A 20126-nucleotide genomic window follows, 5' to 3' on the forward strand; every position below is an offset into this window, starting at 1 on the left:
TTTACATTGACCGATGGACTCATAACAGTATTTAGTTTGATATTTTCAGTTATGAATACAAAAGTTCATTTGGAAAAATTGTTTCTGCATTATTCGTAATCCTTTTAAATGTGGAAGTATTGGTAGCGGGTGAATACTTTTGCAGACCTCTGTCGATATGTTTTAAAGGAGAAGAGATTTTAGCTTTATATTATTCACAGGAATTACAAAAGACAAAACTCACAATAAAATAAGAAAATGAAGCCCATCCCTCACCTTACATCGAAACCCAAACCCTAACAGCCCAAACCCAAACACGAACACCTCAAACCCATCCCTAACCCTCATATTAAAACCCAAACCCTAACACCCCAAACCCAAACCCTAACAACCCAAACCCAAACCATAACACCCCAAACCCAAACCCTAACAGCCCAAACCCAAACACTAACACCCCAAACCCAACCCTAACCCTCATATTAAAACCCAAACCCTAACACCCCAAACCCAAACCCTAACAACCCAAACCCAAACCATAACACCCCAAACCCAAACCCTAACAGCCCAAACCCAAACACTAACACCCCAAACCCAACCCGAACCCTCATATTAAAACCCAAACCCTAACACCCCAAACCTAAACCCTAACAACCCAAACCCAAGCCTGAACACCCCAAACCCAACACTAACCCTAACATTAAAACCCAAACCCTAATCCTCACACCCCAAACCCAATCCCAACCCTAACCTTTACACCCCAAACCCAACTCTAATCCCAAGATCATAAATCATTTTTGCACAATTTTTTTTTAAACAACTCAACGAATGATTCTTTTTTTAAAGTTTAATAATTTTTTTTCAAGTCGTTCAATAACAGTACACGGTCAATACAGTCTTTCAAGTCAAAGTTTTTTTTTAATTTTCTTTTCTTCCGGTTCTGTCTTAAGAATGAAGTTTCAGTTCTTTCAAGTTTGAAGAAGTGGAAAGGAGGAGATATATTGTAAATTTGTCTCAAGAAATCTCAGGTCTTCCCAGCACTCTCTTGATATTGCTGAAAAAAAAAAAATACATTACATGTCAAATATCGAATTAAGTAATATATAATTTCATTAATAATTATTAATTACCTGAACTTACCACTCATCAAGCACCATCCAACCAAGAACGACAAGGATAGGTAGGTTGGGAACTCCAAAGGTCTCCAAGATAGAAACCACTTTTCGAGTCTCCAAAGGGAGGTCTCAAATTTTGAGCCATCAAGGCAAAACTCTTTTCCTCATTTTCCCGAATTTTGTGGGTCATCAAGGTAGAACTCGTTTTGTGGGTCATCAAGGTGGAACTCGTTTTGTGGGTCATCAAGGTGGAACTCGTTTTGTGGGTCATCAAGGTAGAACTCGTTTTGTGGGTCATCAAGGTAGAACTCGTTTTGTGGTTCATTAAGGTAGAACTCATATGCTGGGTCAAGGTGGAACTCGTTTTGTGGGTCTCTGCAAACATATCAGCAAAAGGAAGTGAAAACCACTCAACATCACCGTCATCATAATCTTCATCATTATCATGCCTTCCGACACAATCCTGGAAACACTGTACTCTCTCCATTGCTTTCTGCATCTCAGTTCAATTTTCCTTTTCTTTTGCCTTCAATTTCACATCTTGATTTTCTTCATCACAAAGTCCCACTGGGTTTTAATTAAAGTTTTTCAAACAATTAATTTGAATACAGTGAAAGTTTATCATTGAAAAAGCTGGACTTCCTACTCGTTGGTGAAGGAGACGTTTCGGCGAGAATCCACTCGCCTTGGTCACGGCAGATGAAGTGAGGAAGAAGCTGGAAAATTGCCACGTGACATCCGACCTGCTTCGATTTAACGACGAACATTCATCGATTTAATCTATATATTACTGAAACTCTCATCTTGTATGTTTACATATATTTATATATGTATGTTCCCGAAATACAGCCAAAACGGTACAAGATAGCGCAAAAATTTTAGGGCCACCTTACTCACCATTCTCCTGCGGTGTGCAGTATCAAGTTTCGTTCAAATCGGGCAACAAAAAAAATAACAATACAATTCCCGATTCAGTCAAGTACTCTTCCGGAGAATTTGATCAATACAAACAACCTCAGCGGTATAGTTCGATGGAGCTATCTTTTATTTTTCTTGAAATGATTTTTTCATCAACCGCTGTCACAATGGGAACCCAATGATCATCATGGGTCATCTCGTTAATTTTAATGATCATCCAGTTGTACACACCGACTTGTATACGGTTACATTAACACTCGTGCCAGACTTTCACCAATTGGATGATCTGTTTGGTGCTTGTCTGGCTGAAAGTGCAGCAAAACATTCGTTTGTTCCCAACGCTTCTGAGACACAGACAGAATGGGACATGATAGGGGTGAAGAACATTTAGTTTATGCAAAGTTTGAAATCATTTGTAATGTAAAGCAAGAATTTTGGCAACTTACATTCCAACGGGTAGGATGGTTTCATTCGAGAGGGTGGAGGGGAGTTAACGAGCACCTCTTCTGGAGGGGCCTTTGGAAAAAAAAAAAACAAGAAAAACATAAAACATTAAACACACTGATATCTTCATCAGTTTGATAACTTGTTCAGGAAAGGGCACAGAAAGTAATGCACTGATGGAACAGGTAACAACGAAAAGATGAATAATCCAATCGAGGGGAGTTAAACTTCTTGTGATTTATCCTGCGTGGCGATGACCATGTCAATAAGTTACCTTCCCACCAAAATAATAATTACAATTATCTCCACAATTAAGAACATTCTTCTTCAAAGAAGGAAGTATAAACCGCAATGTCGAAAAAAGAACAAGTGGCAAAATGTATTTCAGCTTCGCAACACGATCTTGGGGTTTGCTGTGTTTGCACCCAGTGTGGTCACCCCAACTGCCGTAAAGTATTGAAGAGTGCTCACCTGTTGAAGGTCCTGCATGTAGTATGACCCCTCAACACCGTGCTGCTTCTGTTGTTGCTGGTCCAGCCCTTCAGTAACATGTTGTTTCTGTTGCTGTTGCAGCCTGTGATCACAATGAAGGCTCTGCTATTCCTGCAGCCCCTCAACACCGTGCTGCTTCTGTTGTTGCTGTTGCTCATTTCGACCCTGTTGACACTTAAGACCTTCAGACCCCGTATGACCCTTTATACTCCCGTAAATCCTTTAACCCCTTCGACATATATACCCGCAGATCATTTAGACCCGTTGAGACCCCATAGACCCATTTCTATCCTGTACAACCTTTACACCCTTTGAACTGCTTCAACCCCTTTAGAACCCTTTAAACACAAACCAATCAAACATCAAAATAGTCTTTTTACAACACAGACTTCTCTTTTCAGCAGGTGATGTGCAAACTCTACCCACCCAGAGGGTGGGCACACTGTGCTAGTAACCTTATCTAATCGAAAACTACTTGGAAAAACTATCACGAAAATGAAATCAAACTCCTGGAAGTTGGACAACACAAAATAAAGCCTCCCCCCCCTTCTCCCTTGCGAACCTGGTGTCCCTTGTCCTCAATGAGAATCGTCATCGGACCAATCACATTCGTCGTCTCCATCCTCACAATGACATCCGTCATCGTCATCGTCACAATCACATGTGTCATCGTCATCGGAACAAACACATTCGTCATCGTCATCGTCACAATCACATCCGTCATTGTCGTCACAGTCACATCCGTCATCGTCATCGTCACAATCACATTCGTCGTCTCCATCCTCACAGTCACATTCGTCATCGTCGTCATCATGATCTTCCACATCCTCATCCTCCCCATCAGCCTCATCTTCTCCATCCACTTTCTTGTCCTTTCTGTGAACACACAAGAATCACCAGAACTTCGTTTGAGAGAACATTTCTCTGCATCGTGCAAATGTATCAGAGTACCACCAGGTATACAAACTCCAATAACAACATATTCATCAGTCGAGAGGTCCATCGGGATCATAGTTTGCCGTTCTTAATCTGAAGATCAATCATAAAATGAAGACTTGTGAAGAGGTTTACCGAAGCCGTTTGTTCCTCCATAAGTATATCGCCCAAAGCAAGTTGATGATAAGTGTCACCATGGAGATGATCCCGACAGCATGTTCAAATCTCTCCCACAGCGACATGAGGTCTCCAACGTCCATCGGGCCGACAACAGAACCTTCCCCAAAGATCTGTGGACACGGAAATAACAAGTTTAATAAATTAATGTGATTTCAATGAAAACAGGAATCAATATCCTTCATCACAATCCGTAAATGGGATCCTTTCAAACTGAAGTTGAAACCTGACGTTCTGACCCAAGGCCCACCAATTCGATCGAGCATTCCAGAACAGGTGTGGTTTCCTTGTAACGAGATGTAAATTCACACCGTCATCAAACCGTCATTATTTAATTAATATCACAATCTGCTCCCTTCCTATAACTTCATTTTCATACCAATCAATGGGATCTTTAACCCTTTACCCTCTATCAATCAGCGATGGTCTTTCTCTACGTTTCCCATTTACCTGGTAAGACTTCCTTATCGTCCACACTCCAGGACGCACTTGCAGGTGTGCCGGAAACATATCTTCTTGAAATTCTTCGAAAAAACTCAAGAGCACAACAAGGTACGTCCACATCGTAGCAGCGAATGCGGCGGAATGGTCTAAATGTAAACACACAATGCATCCCGACGATGGTCTTTGTGACGCTGCAAGCATTGTTGTCATGGTAACCGCGTTCGTCACTAAACAAACTCATTTCAGTTTTCATTGTGTCGTCATCCCATGTATAATATGTAATTATATAATGGTATGTAATATTTGTGTACAGGGTGGCCTGAAAGTCGTTTTATCCCTTCACAGTGAAGCATTCGTTCTTAAACTCTTAATATGCGGTTTTATTGTGCAGTACTGTACTTGCAATATAAATTAATCACTCATTCTATCTGTATGTGCTCCATCATTCTGATACAATGACTCATTGATTAAAAAGATGATTGTAACTATAAAACTTTAATATAGACATAAACAGAACCATTTGAAGGACATTGCCATAAAACAGACTAAAAAGAAAACCACAAACATTGCCGTTGTGCTCTCTCCAGGTGAAATTCACACAAAGTGAATGAGGTAAAGAAGAAAAACAGTCCACTAGACACCTATTTGAGATATTGAGATGAGATGCATTCAAGATATTGAGATGAGGACGAAGTATAACACATCTCCGAATACTTGAAGCAACATTTATCTATTCCATGGATCCGATGTTTTGTCGGCAAAAAGAGTTTTTCCACTCGCTTTGCTTATTTGTGCAAAAAAAGAGGAATGCGAACTCATCTCACGATCACAGATGTTGATGAAGAGGATTCTACAACAACCTTTGGGGCTCCGCCTCAAACTCTGCAACCTCCAATTGGAGAGCTGAACACTGAACAGGCTCCTCCCACCGAGACCGTTGGGAGTTGATGACACATCAGTGGAGAACATCCAATTGGAATTGACCTTGTTGATCGGTGTCTAGTGGACTGTTTTTCTTCTTTACCTCATTCACTTTGTGTGAATTTCACCTGAAGAGAGCACACCGAAAAGCTTTGTGCTTTACTTTTTTAAAGACCTCAAAAGGGTGTGGATGGGGAAATTAACGGGGTTTGGTCGGCATTAGGGTTGTGTTTAGGAATCGAGCTTTAATGTTTTGATTTGGGTTTCCGCTATATTGGAGTACAAGCAAATACCACCCGTCACTTTAATGATTGGAATACCAAAGAGGGGAGGGAGAAAAAGAAGAGGGAAGAGGGAGAGAGGGGTGAAAGAGAGGGAGAGCGAGGAGATAGTTGGAAGGGGGAGCGAGGAAGGGTGGTGGAAGGAAAGACAGTGTGAGGAGAGAGGAAGGGAAGGCAGATGTGCGGTGGAGCATTAATTACCGCCGGGACGCGTCTGGAGCCAAGCTGGCCGGAGACAAACACCGCTCAGAGAAGTCCGGAGACAAACACCTTCCAGACATAACCACCGTCCGGATATGTCCAGAGACAGAGACAGAGACAGAGTTATGCCTTATGAACAAAAAACACACACACACACACACACACACACACACACACACACACACACACACACACACACACACACACACACACACACACACACACACACACACACACACACACACACACACACACACACACACACACACACACGGAATTTCTAAAATTGTCAATTTTCATCTGATTCACTTGAAAATTGAAGAGGATTTGCTTATTTGGTCAATGAATTCAACCACCAATTATTTATTTTCGAGGTCACCATGAGCCAAAAGGACAACATAGACCGAATTTCTAAAATTGTCAATTTTCATCTGATTCACTTGAAGATTGAAGAGGAGTTGCATATTTGGTCAATGAATTCAACCACCAATTATTTTTGAGGTCAAATTTGTTTTATGGATTTTGCAAGTATTTTGCACAATAGAGGTTTTGCGCAATTCTAAGTCACGGTCACGCTCGCCTACAGGTGTGACCTACAGCTCACAAACTTTACCAAGTTGCAGAGGTAGACTCAATGGAGAAGCCTATTGATTTTGAGGTCAAAGATCATCTTGAGGTTAAATTTTTGAAATCGTCATTTTTCATCCGATTGACTTGAAATTGGAACAAGATTTGCATAAGCCTGCGTCACTGAATTAGAAAACCAACTATTTTTGTGGACCAAAGGTCAAAGCTCAACTCAAAGTCAAACTTTTAAAATCATCAATTTGTTTGAAAAATCGTAAATTTTCATATGATTGACTTGAAATTTGAACAAGATTTGCAAATTTCATCGCTGAATTTGGAAACCAACTATTTTTGAGGTCAAAAGGTCAAAGGTCAAACTTCTAAAATCATCAATTTCAGTCTGAAAAATCATCAGTTTTCATCTCATTGACCTGAACTTTGATTAAGAATGTGAATTTTAATCTTAATGAAATTGACAATGTCATGTATCCACGGGCACCTTTGGAGAGGAGGGGGTGGATTTTGCAAGTATCGTGCTCTGCACGACTTTTTCTCGTTACTCGCAAAATCGAAGATTTTTCAAGTATATTGGTTAGTCGATTTTGTTATTCTGTTAGATCGCCGAAATAGGTGACCCTTATTGTCAGTAATTCTGTCTGTTTGTTTATTTGGATGTTTGTTCGTTTGTCATCAGCATAATTGGTAGTAAACGTGGGCGGATTTTGACCAAACTCGGGTGGTAGGTACATCTTATGACCTAGTGCTTTGGAAATTGTGATGGTTGCTAGGGACGCTTTGGTCCCCTAGCAACAACCGAAAAACCTTCAAAATCAGTACCGTTCACGCAAAATCAATTCCGAAAGCCATTTTCCCACGTAGGGTTATGAAATTTGGCATGAATGATCTACTGGTGATGCTCTATCAAACTTATTCCGTTTTTTGCGATATATGGAATACTTTATTCGCAGCGCCCCCTACAATTAGGGTATTCGCCAAATTTGGCGAAATTTGAAGGCCCCCGAGCGACCAGGTGAGTGCATCGATACGAATGAAACTTTGCAGGTTCATGGTACTCAATGAGTACTACAACTATGCTTCAGGACATATTGACCGATTTCGCTTAGGTCAGGGGTCAAAGGTCAATTAGTGCAAAAATCGATAATATGCGAGAGCTGGAGGTGCCTTCGCGCCAAATGCTACTCCTCCTAGGGTTATGGTCGGATGGTTATGAAAATTCACACTAATCGTCTGGAATACATTGTGCACAAACAATCGAGCCGGATTTTCGATTTAGATATTTGTTCACCCACAGCACCCCATCGAACTTTGGAGATTTCCGATTTCAAACCGCATTTTCGGTACTTTTCATTCAAATGGATACCGAGTAGTTATCAGTAGATGGAACTGGATGAGATTTGATATGCATAATCTTAAGGTGATTCCCTATCCGCTGTATGACATCCATTTTGCTCAATATCTTATAGTTTCCATGCTCGGCGACCCATCGCCGCCTCCCGGCTTGTCTGTTTGTTTGTCGCCTACAGGTCACAATTTTTAACCGATCTTCACGAAACTTCACTACATGGTAGAGTTTGTCATAAGGAAGAAGCGTATTGTTTTTGAGGTCAAAAGATCAACATACGTCAAAGGTCAACAACTGAGGTGAGATTACTAAAATGCGCAATTTACATTCGATTGGGTTGAAATTTGAAGAGGATATAAATTTCAGGTCACTGAATCTCCCTAACTTATCTAAGGAGTTTTAAGGTGCAACTCACTTTGTCTGCCAACAAGGCAAGCGTGACGACCAAGGAGCTTTCCAAATAAGTCAGACATAAAGTGGTGGAGAAGCACTGTTCAGGAGAGGGTTATATGAAGATTTCAGTCACTCATTATCCCTCTGAGTACAGTGAACTCCATCATTAAGAAGTGAAAGACGTATCATACTACTCAGAGTCCACCCATATCAGGTCGCCCATCCGAACTCAGCAGCTGGGAAAGCAGGAAACTGGTTCGTGATGTCACTGTAAATCCAACAATGACTTTGAAAGATCGGCAAGGATCTATATCCGAGATGGGAGTCAGTGTTCATCAATTAACAACATCTCGTTCCCTTCACAAGACTGGCCTCTATGGACAGGTGATAATAAAGTAGCCATGATTGAAAAAGATGCATCTAAAAGCTCTTATGGAGTTTGCGAAAAAGCATCTTAATGATACTGTAGGCATGTGGAGAAAGGTTTCATGGTCAGACGAGACATAAATTGAAAATTTTGGTCTAAATTCAAAGCAGTACATCTTTGCGCAAGACGAACACTTCACATGACACAGTTAACACCATCCCTACTGTCCAGCATGGTTGGGGCAGCATCATGCTATGGGGTTGCTTTTAATCATCAGGGACTGGCAAGCTTGTCAAGACAGAAGGAACAATGGACGGTGCAAAGTACAGGAGAATCCTCGATGAAAACCTGCTTGAGTCAGCCATGAATCTGAAACTGGGTATGAGATTCACATTTCAGCAGGATAATGATCTGAAGCACACAGATAAAGCCACACTGGAGTGGTTGAATAAGAAAAAAATGAATGTTCTTGAGTGGCCCAGGCAAAGTCCTGACTTGAACCCGATTGAACATTAATGGCAAGACTTGAAGATTGCAGTCCATCGACGATCCCCATCAAACTTGGCAGAACGAGAGCAATTTTCACTTGAAGAATGGCCAAAGATGTCACCAGCTCACTGTGCAAAGCTGGTGGAGACCGACACAAAAACACTCATAGCAGTCATTGCTGTAAAAGGTGTTTCCACCAAGTACTGATGTAAGGGGTGAATGTTTTCGGAACCAGTGAATTTTGCTTTGTGCATGTTTTTTGCAGGTATTCCTGACATGTAACCTCCTTCAGCTACATAGTCCGTCGGTCAATGTAAAAAAAAAAACAAATTTTCATGTAGAATCTTGGCAACTGTGTTTAATTCCATCTAAATACATCACTGATCAGAAAAAAATGTTGTTGCCAGTTTGTCTGTGTGGTCCCAGGGTCATTTTTGGTACAAAATAAACTTTGGTGTGAAAAATGCGATAATATTTGACCAAAAATTTAGTTTCTTTAGTAAGTATACCGTGTGACCCCTTAAAATGATCAGGATGATCCAATCCACTCTGAGAGTGTGTTTCCATATCGTCATGAGTCCCTGTGTGTGAATATTGTGCAGTTAAATGCTAATAATGTATAATTCTTCACGACAAGTACCAGCACATGGAGTCTCAAAAAGATGAACATGTGAATTTCCAATGGACAAAGTGTCGCCTTAAGAATTTTGCAAACATCAGTCACTCCTATTGTGAACCAATGTGTCCCACTTCAAACCACATATATTTACACCTGAGTCCTTGCTCCTTACGTTACTCCTCTTCCTCATCTTGTCCAATTACAGTGGGTTGTGTGTTGTGACATTTGTCCTCATCTCCCGCGCAGTGGCAGAGTTCGGTGCAGACAAGATTGTGGTGTCTGCAAGAGCACCTTCCTGAGCATGTCCTGTCTGTGGATGCACAGCTGCATCGCGTCATCTGCAAAACTGCATCTGGAGATGGTTCTTCCTCGGTCAGCACTGGCACCAGTCGACCATCTTGCTGCTGCCATCCAAGCTCCAGAGGGTTGGGGATGACTGGGTCTAGGACCAGGTCCTGTGACCAAACACTCACCTGTACATGTGCTCGCCTGATATGCTCCAACCAAGCACCATGGGTAGGTGGTAGTTTGTCCACTCCTTGTTCAGGCTTCAGTAGTTTGAAGAGGTGCCACCTGAGGTCCTTCACCTGGGTGATGTGGAGTCGTCTAGGACAGAATAGTGCGCACAACAACTCTTCACAGCACTTGACCACTTCAGCGGACGGTTCTGCTCCTTCTCCAAGCCCAGCCAGTGCAGCAAGTACCATGGGGCTTGATGGAAGGAATTCTGTGAAGCATCCCTTTTTGCCCTTTCCTTGTATGTGTCCAGTTGTATTGCACCGGTCAGTGCGTGCCAGTTGATTAAAGCAGATGCTTTAACTGGACCAAGTTGGTCACAGATTGGTTTCAGCATGACTTTGTGACGGCGCTCATTGGTGCCCATGATTACTGCTGGTTCGATGCCCAGTTGTGGCACCCTGCGAAGAGCCAGGAGGAGGACATCAGCGTCTTGGGAGTAGAGGTGGACTCTGAGTCCTGTTTCTGCAACTTCCACCGCATGTAGAATCATGAGAGTGTCTGCCTCTTCATGTGTGCTCACACCTGTAGAGACAGGGCAGTCGGAGTTTGTCACGACACCACTGCATGTCACGGTCACCAGGTTCCCAGCAGTACTCATGTCGATGAGTTTTTGAGCCAGGTACAGAGTGAGTGAATCCTTTGGGTCGTTGCTTGCGAGAAAAGTACCTTTGTCTCTGATGCAAGTAGAATCTTGTACTATGTAGGATCGGATTTCCTTTGACTTGCCTCTGCGCCGTTCTCTTGTGCCTTCCTTCAGTGAAGATACTTTGGTATAGTTATCAAAGATAACCTTCACTTGGTCATAGTCTCGAGCTTTTGAGTCGATGATCTTGACATATGATGTGCCAAGGTCACTGCAGTTATTGAAGTTCTTGACCGCCATCAACTCCTGCAAGACTGCCATTCCATCAACTATGAGACGGCACCCCTTCTCTTCGGTCCAGCAGGTGGATTACTGTGCTTTTGTCAGTTGTTGGGTGGATCGATCCATCTGGTTTCATCAACACCTGGTTTGTGTATGCAAACTCGTGAGTGCCAATCACTGCTTCCAAATCAATGTCCTCTCTTGATGACTGCGCAATCACCAGCATCCTGGCAAAGAGTGATGATGTTGCGTTCAGTATCAGCTTCGGAGCCAGCATTCAGTTTGATCTCTTTTGCAGATGCACTCCAAGACAGCAGTTTGACCTTTGTCATCTTGGACCATAGGTTTTCATTGCCAGTCAGACGTTCTTTAACGAATCTCAGATAGGTACCCATGCCAACCTGCTCTGTTGACAGGATGCTCTCTTTGGCATAGTTGGGTAGTATCTCCTTTGATAGGAGCTTGAACATGCGGCCGGTCATGGCCTGGGGATCAGGCTCAGTACTGGACCCCATGAAGATGTTGCATTGTGCTGGCACCGTATTCAGCTGTGCAATAGCTCGTTCCTGGCGACGAACTTTGGTCTGGGAGAGGCAGTGGTGTTGATGTACTATAACACTGTTGGATACTGCAGCCAGTCTTTCGGTCTCTGCAGAGAGGCGTGCCAGCTCAGGGCCTGTGAGACAGAACTTGAGTCGAGTCTTTGGGTTTGACCAAAGCACGACCCCCCCCACAGGGCCCCCCACAGACCAAAAAAATGCCAAATTTTCTCACATATACACTCCAGCTTTGCTCGACATTCTGCTGAGCTTCAAGCAAGCCGCAGAAACGAATTTCTGGGTGCCTATTTTTCAAAATTTTCTGGGGGAGGACCCGCAGCCCTCCCTCACGGACTTCGTGCCTTCGGCACTCGTGAGTCGGGCCCGACTCCCCCCCCCCTTGAAATTTCCTAGATCCACGACTGCAGCCCAGTATGTTACCTAAAATCATAAAATATCAGTTGTTCGTAGAATTAGTGTAGTATTTTGTATTATTAAATTTTTAAACAATCTAACCATATTTTGACTCTGAGGGCACAAAATACCTAAACAAAAATTGGCAATATTTGTTTTCGTATTTTACTAGATAATTTGGATGAATTGAAATGCATTTAAATGCATTTGCCAAAAGTCTGGCTCCCCAAAAATTTAAAAATATTTTTACGGCAACTAAAATTTTTTTTCATACTTTTGCTCAGAAATCACCCCGGGACCAAATAGAAAAACTGGCAACATGTTTTTTTTTATGTCCTAAATACTATTTAGAGGAATGTAAATGCATTTGCCAAGATTATATACAAAAATATGACAAGATTTAATTTTTTTACATTGACCGATGGACTCATAACAGTATTTAGTTTGATATTTTCAGTTATGAATACAAAAGTTCATTTGGAAAAATTGTTTCTGCATTATTCGTAATCCTTTTAAATGTGGAAGTATTGGTTGCGGGTGAATACTTTTGCAGACCTCTGTCGATATGTTTTAAAGGAGAAGAGATTTTAGCTTTATATTATTCACAGGAATTACAAAAGACAAAACTCACAATAAAATAAGAAAATGAAGCCCATCCCTCACCTTACATCGAAACCCAAACCCTAACAGCCCAAACCCAAACACGAACACCTCAAACCCATCCCTAACCCTCATATTAAAACCCAAACCCTAACACCCCAAACCCAAACCCTAACAACCCAAACCCAAACCCTAACACCCCAAACCCAAACCCTAACAGCCCAAACCCAAACACTAACACCCCAAACCCAACCCTAACCCTCATATTAAAACCCAAACCCTAACACCCCAAACCCAAACCCTAACAACCCAAACCCAAACCATAACACCCCAAACCCAAACCCTAACAGCCCAAACCCAAACACTAACACCCCAAACCCAACCCGAACCCTCATATTAAAACCCAAACCCTAACACCCCTAACCTAAACCCTAACAACCCAAACCCAAGCCCGAACACCCCAAACCCAACACTAACCCTAACATTGAAACCCAAATCCTAATCCTCACACCCCAAACCCAATCCCAAACCTAACCTTGACACCCCAAACCCAACTCTAATCCCAAGATCATAAATCATTTTTGCACAATTTTTTTTAAACAACTCAACGAATGATTCTTTTTTTAAAGTTTAATAATTTTTTTCAAGTCGTTCAATAACAGTACACGGTCAATGCGGTCTTTCAACTCAAAGTTTTTTTTAATTTTCTTTTCTTCCGGTTCTGTCTTAAGAATGAAGTTTCAGTTCTTTCAAGTTTGAAGAAGTGGAAAGGAGGAGATATATTGTAAATTTGTCTCAAGAAATCTCAGGTCTTCCCAGCACTCTCTTGATATTGCTGAAAAAGAATAAATAAATACATTACATGTCAAATATCGAATTAAATAATATATAATTTCATTAATAATTATTAATCACCTGAACTTACCACTCATCAAGCACCATCCAACCAAGAACGACAAGGATAGGTAGGTTGGGAACTCCAAAGGTCTCCAAGATAGAAACCACTTTTCGAGTCTCCAAAGGTAGGTCTCACATTTTGAGCCATCAAGGCAAAACTCTTTTCCTAATTTTCCCGAATTTTGTGGGTCATCAAGGTGGAACTCGTTTTGTGGGTCATCAAGGTGGAACTCGTTTTGTGGGTCATCAAGGTAGAACTCGTTTTGTGGGTCATCAAGGTAGAACTCGTTTTGTGGGTCATTAAGGTAGAACTCATATGCTGGGTCAAGGTGGAACTCGTTTTGTGGGTCTCTGCAAACATATCAGCAAAAGGAAGTGAAAACCACTCAACATCACCGTCATCATAATCTTCATCATTATCATGCCTTCCGACACAATCCTGGAAACACTGTACTCTCTCCATTGCTTTCTGCATCTCAGTTCAATTTTCCTTTTCTTTTGCCTTCAATTTCACATCTTGATTTTCTTCATCACAAAGTCCCACTGTGTTTAAATTAAAGTTTTTCAAACAATTAATTTGAATACAGTGAAAGTTTATCATTGAAAAAAGCTGGACTTCCTACTCGTTGGTGAAGGAGACGTTTCGGCGAGAATCCTCTCGCCTTGGTCACGGCAGATGAAGTGAGGAAGAAGCTGGAAAATTGCCACGTGACATCCGACCTGCTTCGATTTAACGACCAACATTCATCGATTTAATCTATATATTACTGAAACTGTCATCTTGTATGTTTACATATATTTATATATGTATGTTCCCGAAATACAGCCAAAACGGTACAAGATAGCGCAAAAATTTTAGGGCCACCTTACTCACCATTCTCCTGCGGTGTGCAGTATCAAGTTTCGTTCAAATCGGGCAACAAAAAAAATAACAAATCAATTCCCGATTCAGTCAAGTACTCTTCCGGAGAATTTGATCAATACAAACAACCTCAGCGGTATAGTTCGATGGAGCTATCTTTTATTTTTCTTGAAATGATTTTTTCATCAACCGCTGTCACAATGGGAACCCAATGATCATCATGGGTCATCTCGTTAATTTTAATGATCATCCAGTTGTACACACCGACTTGTATACGGTTACATTAACACTCGTGCCAGACTTTCACCAATTGGATGATCTGTTTGGTGCTTGTCTGGCTGAGAGTGCAGCAAAACATTCGTTTGTTCCCAACGCTTCTGAGACACAGACAGAATGGGACATGATAGGGGTGAAGAACATTTAGTTTATACAAAGTTTGAAATCATTTGTAATGTAAAGCAAGAATTTTGGCAACTTACATTCCAACGGGTAGGATGGTTTCATTCGAGAGGGTGGAGGGGAGTTAACGAGCACCTCTTCTGGAGGGGCCTTTGGAAAAAAAAAAAAACAAGAAAAACATAAAACATTAAACACACTGATGTCTTCATCAGTTTGATAACTTGTTCAGGAAAGGGCACAGAAAGTAATGCACTGATGGAACAGGTAACAAGGAAAAGATGAATAATCCAATCGAGGGGAGTTAAACTTCTTGTGATTTATCCTGCGTGGCGATGACCATGTCAATAAGTTACCTTCCCACCAAAATAATAATTACAATTATCTCCACAATTAAGAACATTCTTCTTCAAAGAAGGAAGTATAAACCGCAATGTCGATAAAAGAACAAGTGGCAAAATGTATTTCAGCTTCACAACACGATCTTGGGGTTTGCTGTGTTTGCACCGAATGTGGTCACCCCAACTGCCGTAAAGTATTGAAGAGTGCTCACCTGTTGAAGGTCCTGCATGTAGTATGACCCCTCAACACCGTGCTGCTTCTGTTGTTGCTGGTCCAGCCCTTCAGTAACATGTTGTTTCTGTTGCTGTTGCAGCCTGTGATCACAATGAAGGCTCTGCTATTCCTGCAGCCCATCAACACCATGCTGCTTCTGTTGTTGCTGTTGCTCATTTCGACCCTGTTGACACTTAAGACCTTCAGACCCCGTATGACCCTTTATACTCCCGTAAATCCTTTAACCCCTTCGACATATATACCCGCAGATCATTTAGACCCGTTGAGACCCCATAGACCCATTTCTATCCTGTACAACCTTTACACCCTTTGAACTGCTTCAACCCCTTTAGAACCCTTTAAACACAAACCAATCAAACATCAAAATAGTCTTTTTGCAACACAGACTTCTCTTTTCAGCAGGTGATGTGCAAACTCTACCCACCCAGAGGGTGGGCACACTGTGCTAGTAACCTTATCGAATCGAAAACTACTTGGAAAAACTATCACGAAAATGAAATCAAACTCCTGGAAGTTGGACAACACAAAATAAAGCCTCCCCCCTTCTCCCTTGCGAACCTGGTGTCCCTTGTCCTCAATGAGAATCATCATCGGACCAATCACATTCGTTGTCTCCATCCTCACAATGACATCCGTCATCGTCATCGTCACAATCACATGTGTCATCGTCATCGGAACAAACACATTCGTCATCGTCATCGTCACAATCACATCCGTCATTGTCGTCACAGTCACATCCGTCATCGTCATCGTCACAATCACATTCGTCGTCTCCATCCTCACAGTCACATTCGTCATCGTCGTCATCATGATCTTCCACATCCTCATCCTCCCCATCAGCCTCATCTTCTCCATCCACTTTCTTGTCCTTTCTGTGAACACACAAGAATCACCAGAACTTCGTTTGAGAGAACATTTCTCTGCATCGTGCAAATGTATCAGAGTACCACCAGGTATACAAACTCCAATAACAACATATTCATCAGTCGAGAGGTCCATCGGGATCATAGTTTGCCGTTCTTAATCTGAAGATCAATCATAAAATGAAGACTTGTGAAGAGGTTTACCGAAGCCGTTTGTTCCTCCATAAGTATATCGCCCAAAGCAAGTTGATGATAAGTGTCACCATGGAGATGATCCCGACAGCATGTTCAAATCTCTCCCACAGCGACATGAGGTCTCCAACGTCCATCGGGCCGACAACAGAACCTTCCCCAAAGATCTGTGGACACGGAAATAACAAGTTTAATAAATTAATGTGATTTCAATGAAAACAGGAATCAATATCCTTCATCACAATCCGTAAATGGGATCCTTTCAAACTGAAGTTGAAACCTGACGTTCTGACCCCAGGCCCCACCAATTCGATCGAGCATTCCAGAACAGGTGTGGTTTCCTTGTAACGAGATGTAAGTTCACACCGTCATCAAACCGTCATTATTTAATTAATATCACAATCTGCTCCCTTCCTATAACTTCATTTTCATACCAATCAATGGGATCTTTAACCCTTTACCCTCTATCAATCAGCGATGGTCTTTCTCTACGTTTCCCATTTACCTGGTAAGACTTCCTTATCGTCCACACTCCAGGACGCACTTGCAGGTGTGCCGGAAACATATCTTCTTGAAATTCTTCGAAAAAACTCAAGAGCACAACAAGGTACGTCCACATCGTAGCAGCGAATGCGGCGGAATGGTCTAAATGTAAACACACAATGCATCCCGACGATGGTCTTTGTGACGCTGCAAGCATTGTTGTCATGGTAACCGCGTTCGTCACTAAACAAACTCATTTCAGTTTTCATTGTGTCGTCATCCCATGTATAATATGTAATTATATAATGGTATGTAATATTTGTGTACAGGGTGGCCTGAAAGTCGTTTTATCCCTTCACAGTGAAGCATTCGTTCTTAAACTCTTAATATGCGGTTTTATTGTGCAGTACTGTACTTACAATATAAATTAATCACTCATTCTATCTGTATGTGCTCCATCATTCTTATACAATGACTCATTGATTAAAAAGATGATTGTAACTATAAAACTTTAATATAGACATAAACAGAACCATTTGAAGGACATTGCCATAAAACAGACTAAAAAGAAAACCACAAACATTTCCGTTGTGCTCTCTCCAGGTGAAATTAACACACAGTGAATGAGGGAAAGAAGAAAACAGTCCACTAGACACCTATTTGAGATATTGAGATGAGATGCATTCAAGATATTGAGATGAGGACGAAGTATAACACATCTCCGAATACTTGAAGCAACATTTATCTATTCCATGGATCCGATGTTTTGTCGGCAAAAAGAGTTTTTCCACTCGCTTTGCTTATTTGTGCAAAAAAGAGGAATGCGAACTCATCTCACGATCACAGATGTTGATGAAGAGGATTCTACAACAACCTTTGGGGCTCCGCCTCAAACTCTGCAACCTCCAATTGGAGAGCTGAACACTGAACAGGCTCCTCCCACCAAGACCGTTGGGAGTTGATGACACATCAGTGGAGAACATCCAATTGGAATTGACCTTGTTGATCGGTGTCTAGTGGACTGTTTTTCTTCTTTACCTCATTCACTTTGTGTGAATTTCACCTGAAGAGAGCACACCGAAAAGCTTTGTGCTTTACTTTTTTAAAGACCTCAAAAGGGTGTGGATGGGGAAATTAACGGGGTTTGGTCAGCATTAGGGTTGAGTTTAGGAATCGAGCTTTAATGTTTTGATTTGGGTTTCCGCTATATTGGAGTACAAGCAAATACCACCCGTCACTTTAATGATTGGAATACCAAAGAGGGGAGGGAGAAAAAGAAGAGGGAAGAGGGAGAGAGGGGTGAAAGAGAGGGAGAGCGAGGAGATAGTTGGAAGGGGGAGCGAGGAAGGGTGGTGGAAGGAAAGACAGTGTGAGGAGAGAGGAAGGGAAGGCAGATGTGCGGTGGAGCATTAATTACCGCCGGGACGCGTCTGGAGCCAAGCTGGCCGGAGACAAACACCGCTCAGAGAAGTCCGGAGACAAACACCTTCCAGACATAACCACCGTCCGGATATGTCCAGAGACAGAGACAGAGACAGAGTTATGCCTTATGAACAAAAACACACACACACACACACACACACACACACACACACACACACACACACACACACACACACACACACACACACACACACACACACACACACACACACACACACACACACACACACACACACACACACACACACACACACACACACGGAATTTCTAAAATTGTCAATTTTCATCTGATTCACTTGAAAATTGAAGAGGATTTGCTTATTTGGTCAATGAATTCAACCACCAATTATTTATTTTCGAGGTCACCATGAGCCAAAAGGACAACATAGACCGAATTTCTAAAATTGTCAATTTTCATCTGATTCACTTGAAGATTGAAGAGGAGTTGCATATTTGGTCAATGAATTCAACCACCAATTATTTTTGAGGTCAAATTTGTTTTATGGATTTTGCAAGTATTTTGCACAATAGAGGTTTTGCGCAATTTTAAGTCACGGTCACGCTCGCCTACAGGTGTGACCTACAGCTCACAAACTTTGCCAAGTTGCAGAGGTAGACTCAATGGAGAAGCCTATTGATTTTGAGGTCAAAGATCATCTTGAGGTTAAATTTTTGAAATCGTCATTTTTCATCCGATTGACTTGAAATTGGAACAAGATTTGCATAAGCCTGCGTCACTGAATTAGAAAACCAACTATTTTTGTGGACCAAAGGTGAAAGCTCAACTCAAAGTCAAACTTTTAAAATCATCAATTTGTTTGAAAAATCGTAAATTTTCATATGATTGACTTGGAATTTGAACAAGATTTGCAAATTTCATCGCTGAATTTGGAAACCAACTATTTTTGAGGTCAAAAGGTCAAAGGTCAAACTTCTAAAATCATCAATTTCAGTCTGAAAAATCATCAGTTTTCATCTCATTGACCTGAACTTTGATTAAGAATGTGAATTTTAATCTTAATGAAATTGACAATGTCATGTATCCACGGGCACCTTTGGAGAGGAGGGGGTGGATTTTGCAAGTATCGTGCTCTGCACGACTTTTTCTCGTTACTCGCAAAATCGAAGATTTTTCAAGTATATTGGTTAGTCGATTTTGTTATTCTGTTAGATCGCCGAAATAGGTGACCCTTATTGTCAGTAATTCTGTCTGTTTGTTTATTTGGATGTTTGTTCGTTTGTCATCAGCATAATTGGTAGTAAACGTGGGCGGATTTTGACCAAACTCGGGTGGTAGGTACATCTTATGACCTAGTGCTTTGGAAATTGTGATGGTTGCTAGGGACGCTTTGGTCCCCAGCAACAACCGATAAACCTTCAAAATCGGTACAGTTCACGCGAAATCAATTCCGAAAACCATTATGCCACGTAGGGTTATGAAATTTGGCACAAATGATCTACAGGTGATGCTTATCAAACATATTCCGTTTTTTGCGATATATGGAATACTTTATTCGCAGCGCCCCCTACAATTAGGGTATTCGCCAAATTTGGCGAAATTTGAAGGCCCCCGAGTGACCAGGTGAGTGCATCGATACGAATGAAACTTTGCAGGTTCATGGTACTCCATGAGTACTACAAATTTGCCTCAGGAGATATTCACCGATTTCGCTTAGGTCAGGGGTCAAAGGTCAATTAGTGCAAAAATCGATAATATGCGAGAGCTGGAGGTGCCTTCGCGCCAAATGCTACTCCTCCTCGGGTTATGGTCGGA

The 20126-nt window shown here is 41.7% G+C and overlaps 2 protein-coding genes and 1 long non-coding RNA gene across 6 annotated transcripts; all 3 read right to left on the reverse strand.

The window, feature by feature from the left end:
* Positions 1-1338: 1338 nt before the first annotated feature.
* Positions 1339-5991, reverse strand: LOC147020644 (uncharacterized). 2 transcript variants are annotated; one of them, XM_085896181.1, is made up of 5 exons: positions 4509-5991; positions 4017-4171; positions 2925-3821; positions 2456-2525; positions 1339-1466 (listed from the first exon to the last, which is right to left on the reverse strand). In XM_085896181.1, the coding sequence occupies exons 1-3, from the start codon at positions 4710-4712 to the stop codon at positions 3524-3526; spliced, it is 657 nt and encodes a 218-aa protein (XP_085752307.1). In that variant the 5' UTR covers positions 4713-5991; the 3' UTR covers positions 1339-1466; positions 2456-2525; positions 2925-3523. The 2 variants fall into 2 exon arrangements, with proteins under 2 accessions (XP_085752307.1, XP_085752308.1); XM_085896182.1 differs by having other exon boundaries at positions 1339-2353.
* Positions 5992-13313: 7322 nt separating this feature from the next.
* Positions 13314-15785, reverse strand: LOC147020645 (uncharacterized). 3 transcript variants are annotated; one of them, XR_015062101.1, is made up of 4 exons: positions 15349-15785; positions 14879-14948; positions 13566-13888; positions 13314-13475 (listed from the first exon to the last, which is right to left on the reverse strand). It is a non-coding gene; the product is annotated as an uncharacterized LOC147020645 (long non-coding RNA). The 3 variants fall into 3 exon arrangements; XR_015062100.1 differs by having other exon boundaries at positions 13566-14776; XR_015062102.1 differs by having other exon boundaries at positions 13566-14948.
* Positions 15786-15915: 130 nt separating this feature from the next.
* On the reverse strand, positions 15916-17182 carry LOC147020646 (uncharacterized). Its single transcript, XM_085896720.1, has 3 exons — positions 16932-17182; positions 16439-16593; positions 15916-16243 (listed from the first exon to the last, which is right to left on the reverse strand). Exons 1-3 carry the CDS (start codon positions 17133-17135, stop codon positions 15946-15948), a joined length of 657 nt encoding a protein of 218 aa, XP_085752846.1. The 5' UTR covers positions 17136-17182; the 3' UTR covers positions 15916-15945.
* Positions 17183-20126: the final 2944 nt, after the last annotated feature.

This window comes from Eptatretus burgeri, chromosome 9 (genome assembly GCF_056783735.1).
Source record: "Eptatretus burgeri isolate ZD-2024b chromosome 9, Ebu_testis_v1, whole genome shotgun sequence".
Taxonomy (NCBI): domain Eukaryota; kingdom Metazoa; phylum Chordata; class Myxini; order Myxiniformes; family Myxinidae; genus Eptatretus; species Eptatretus burgeri.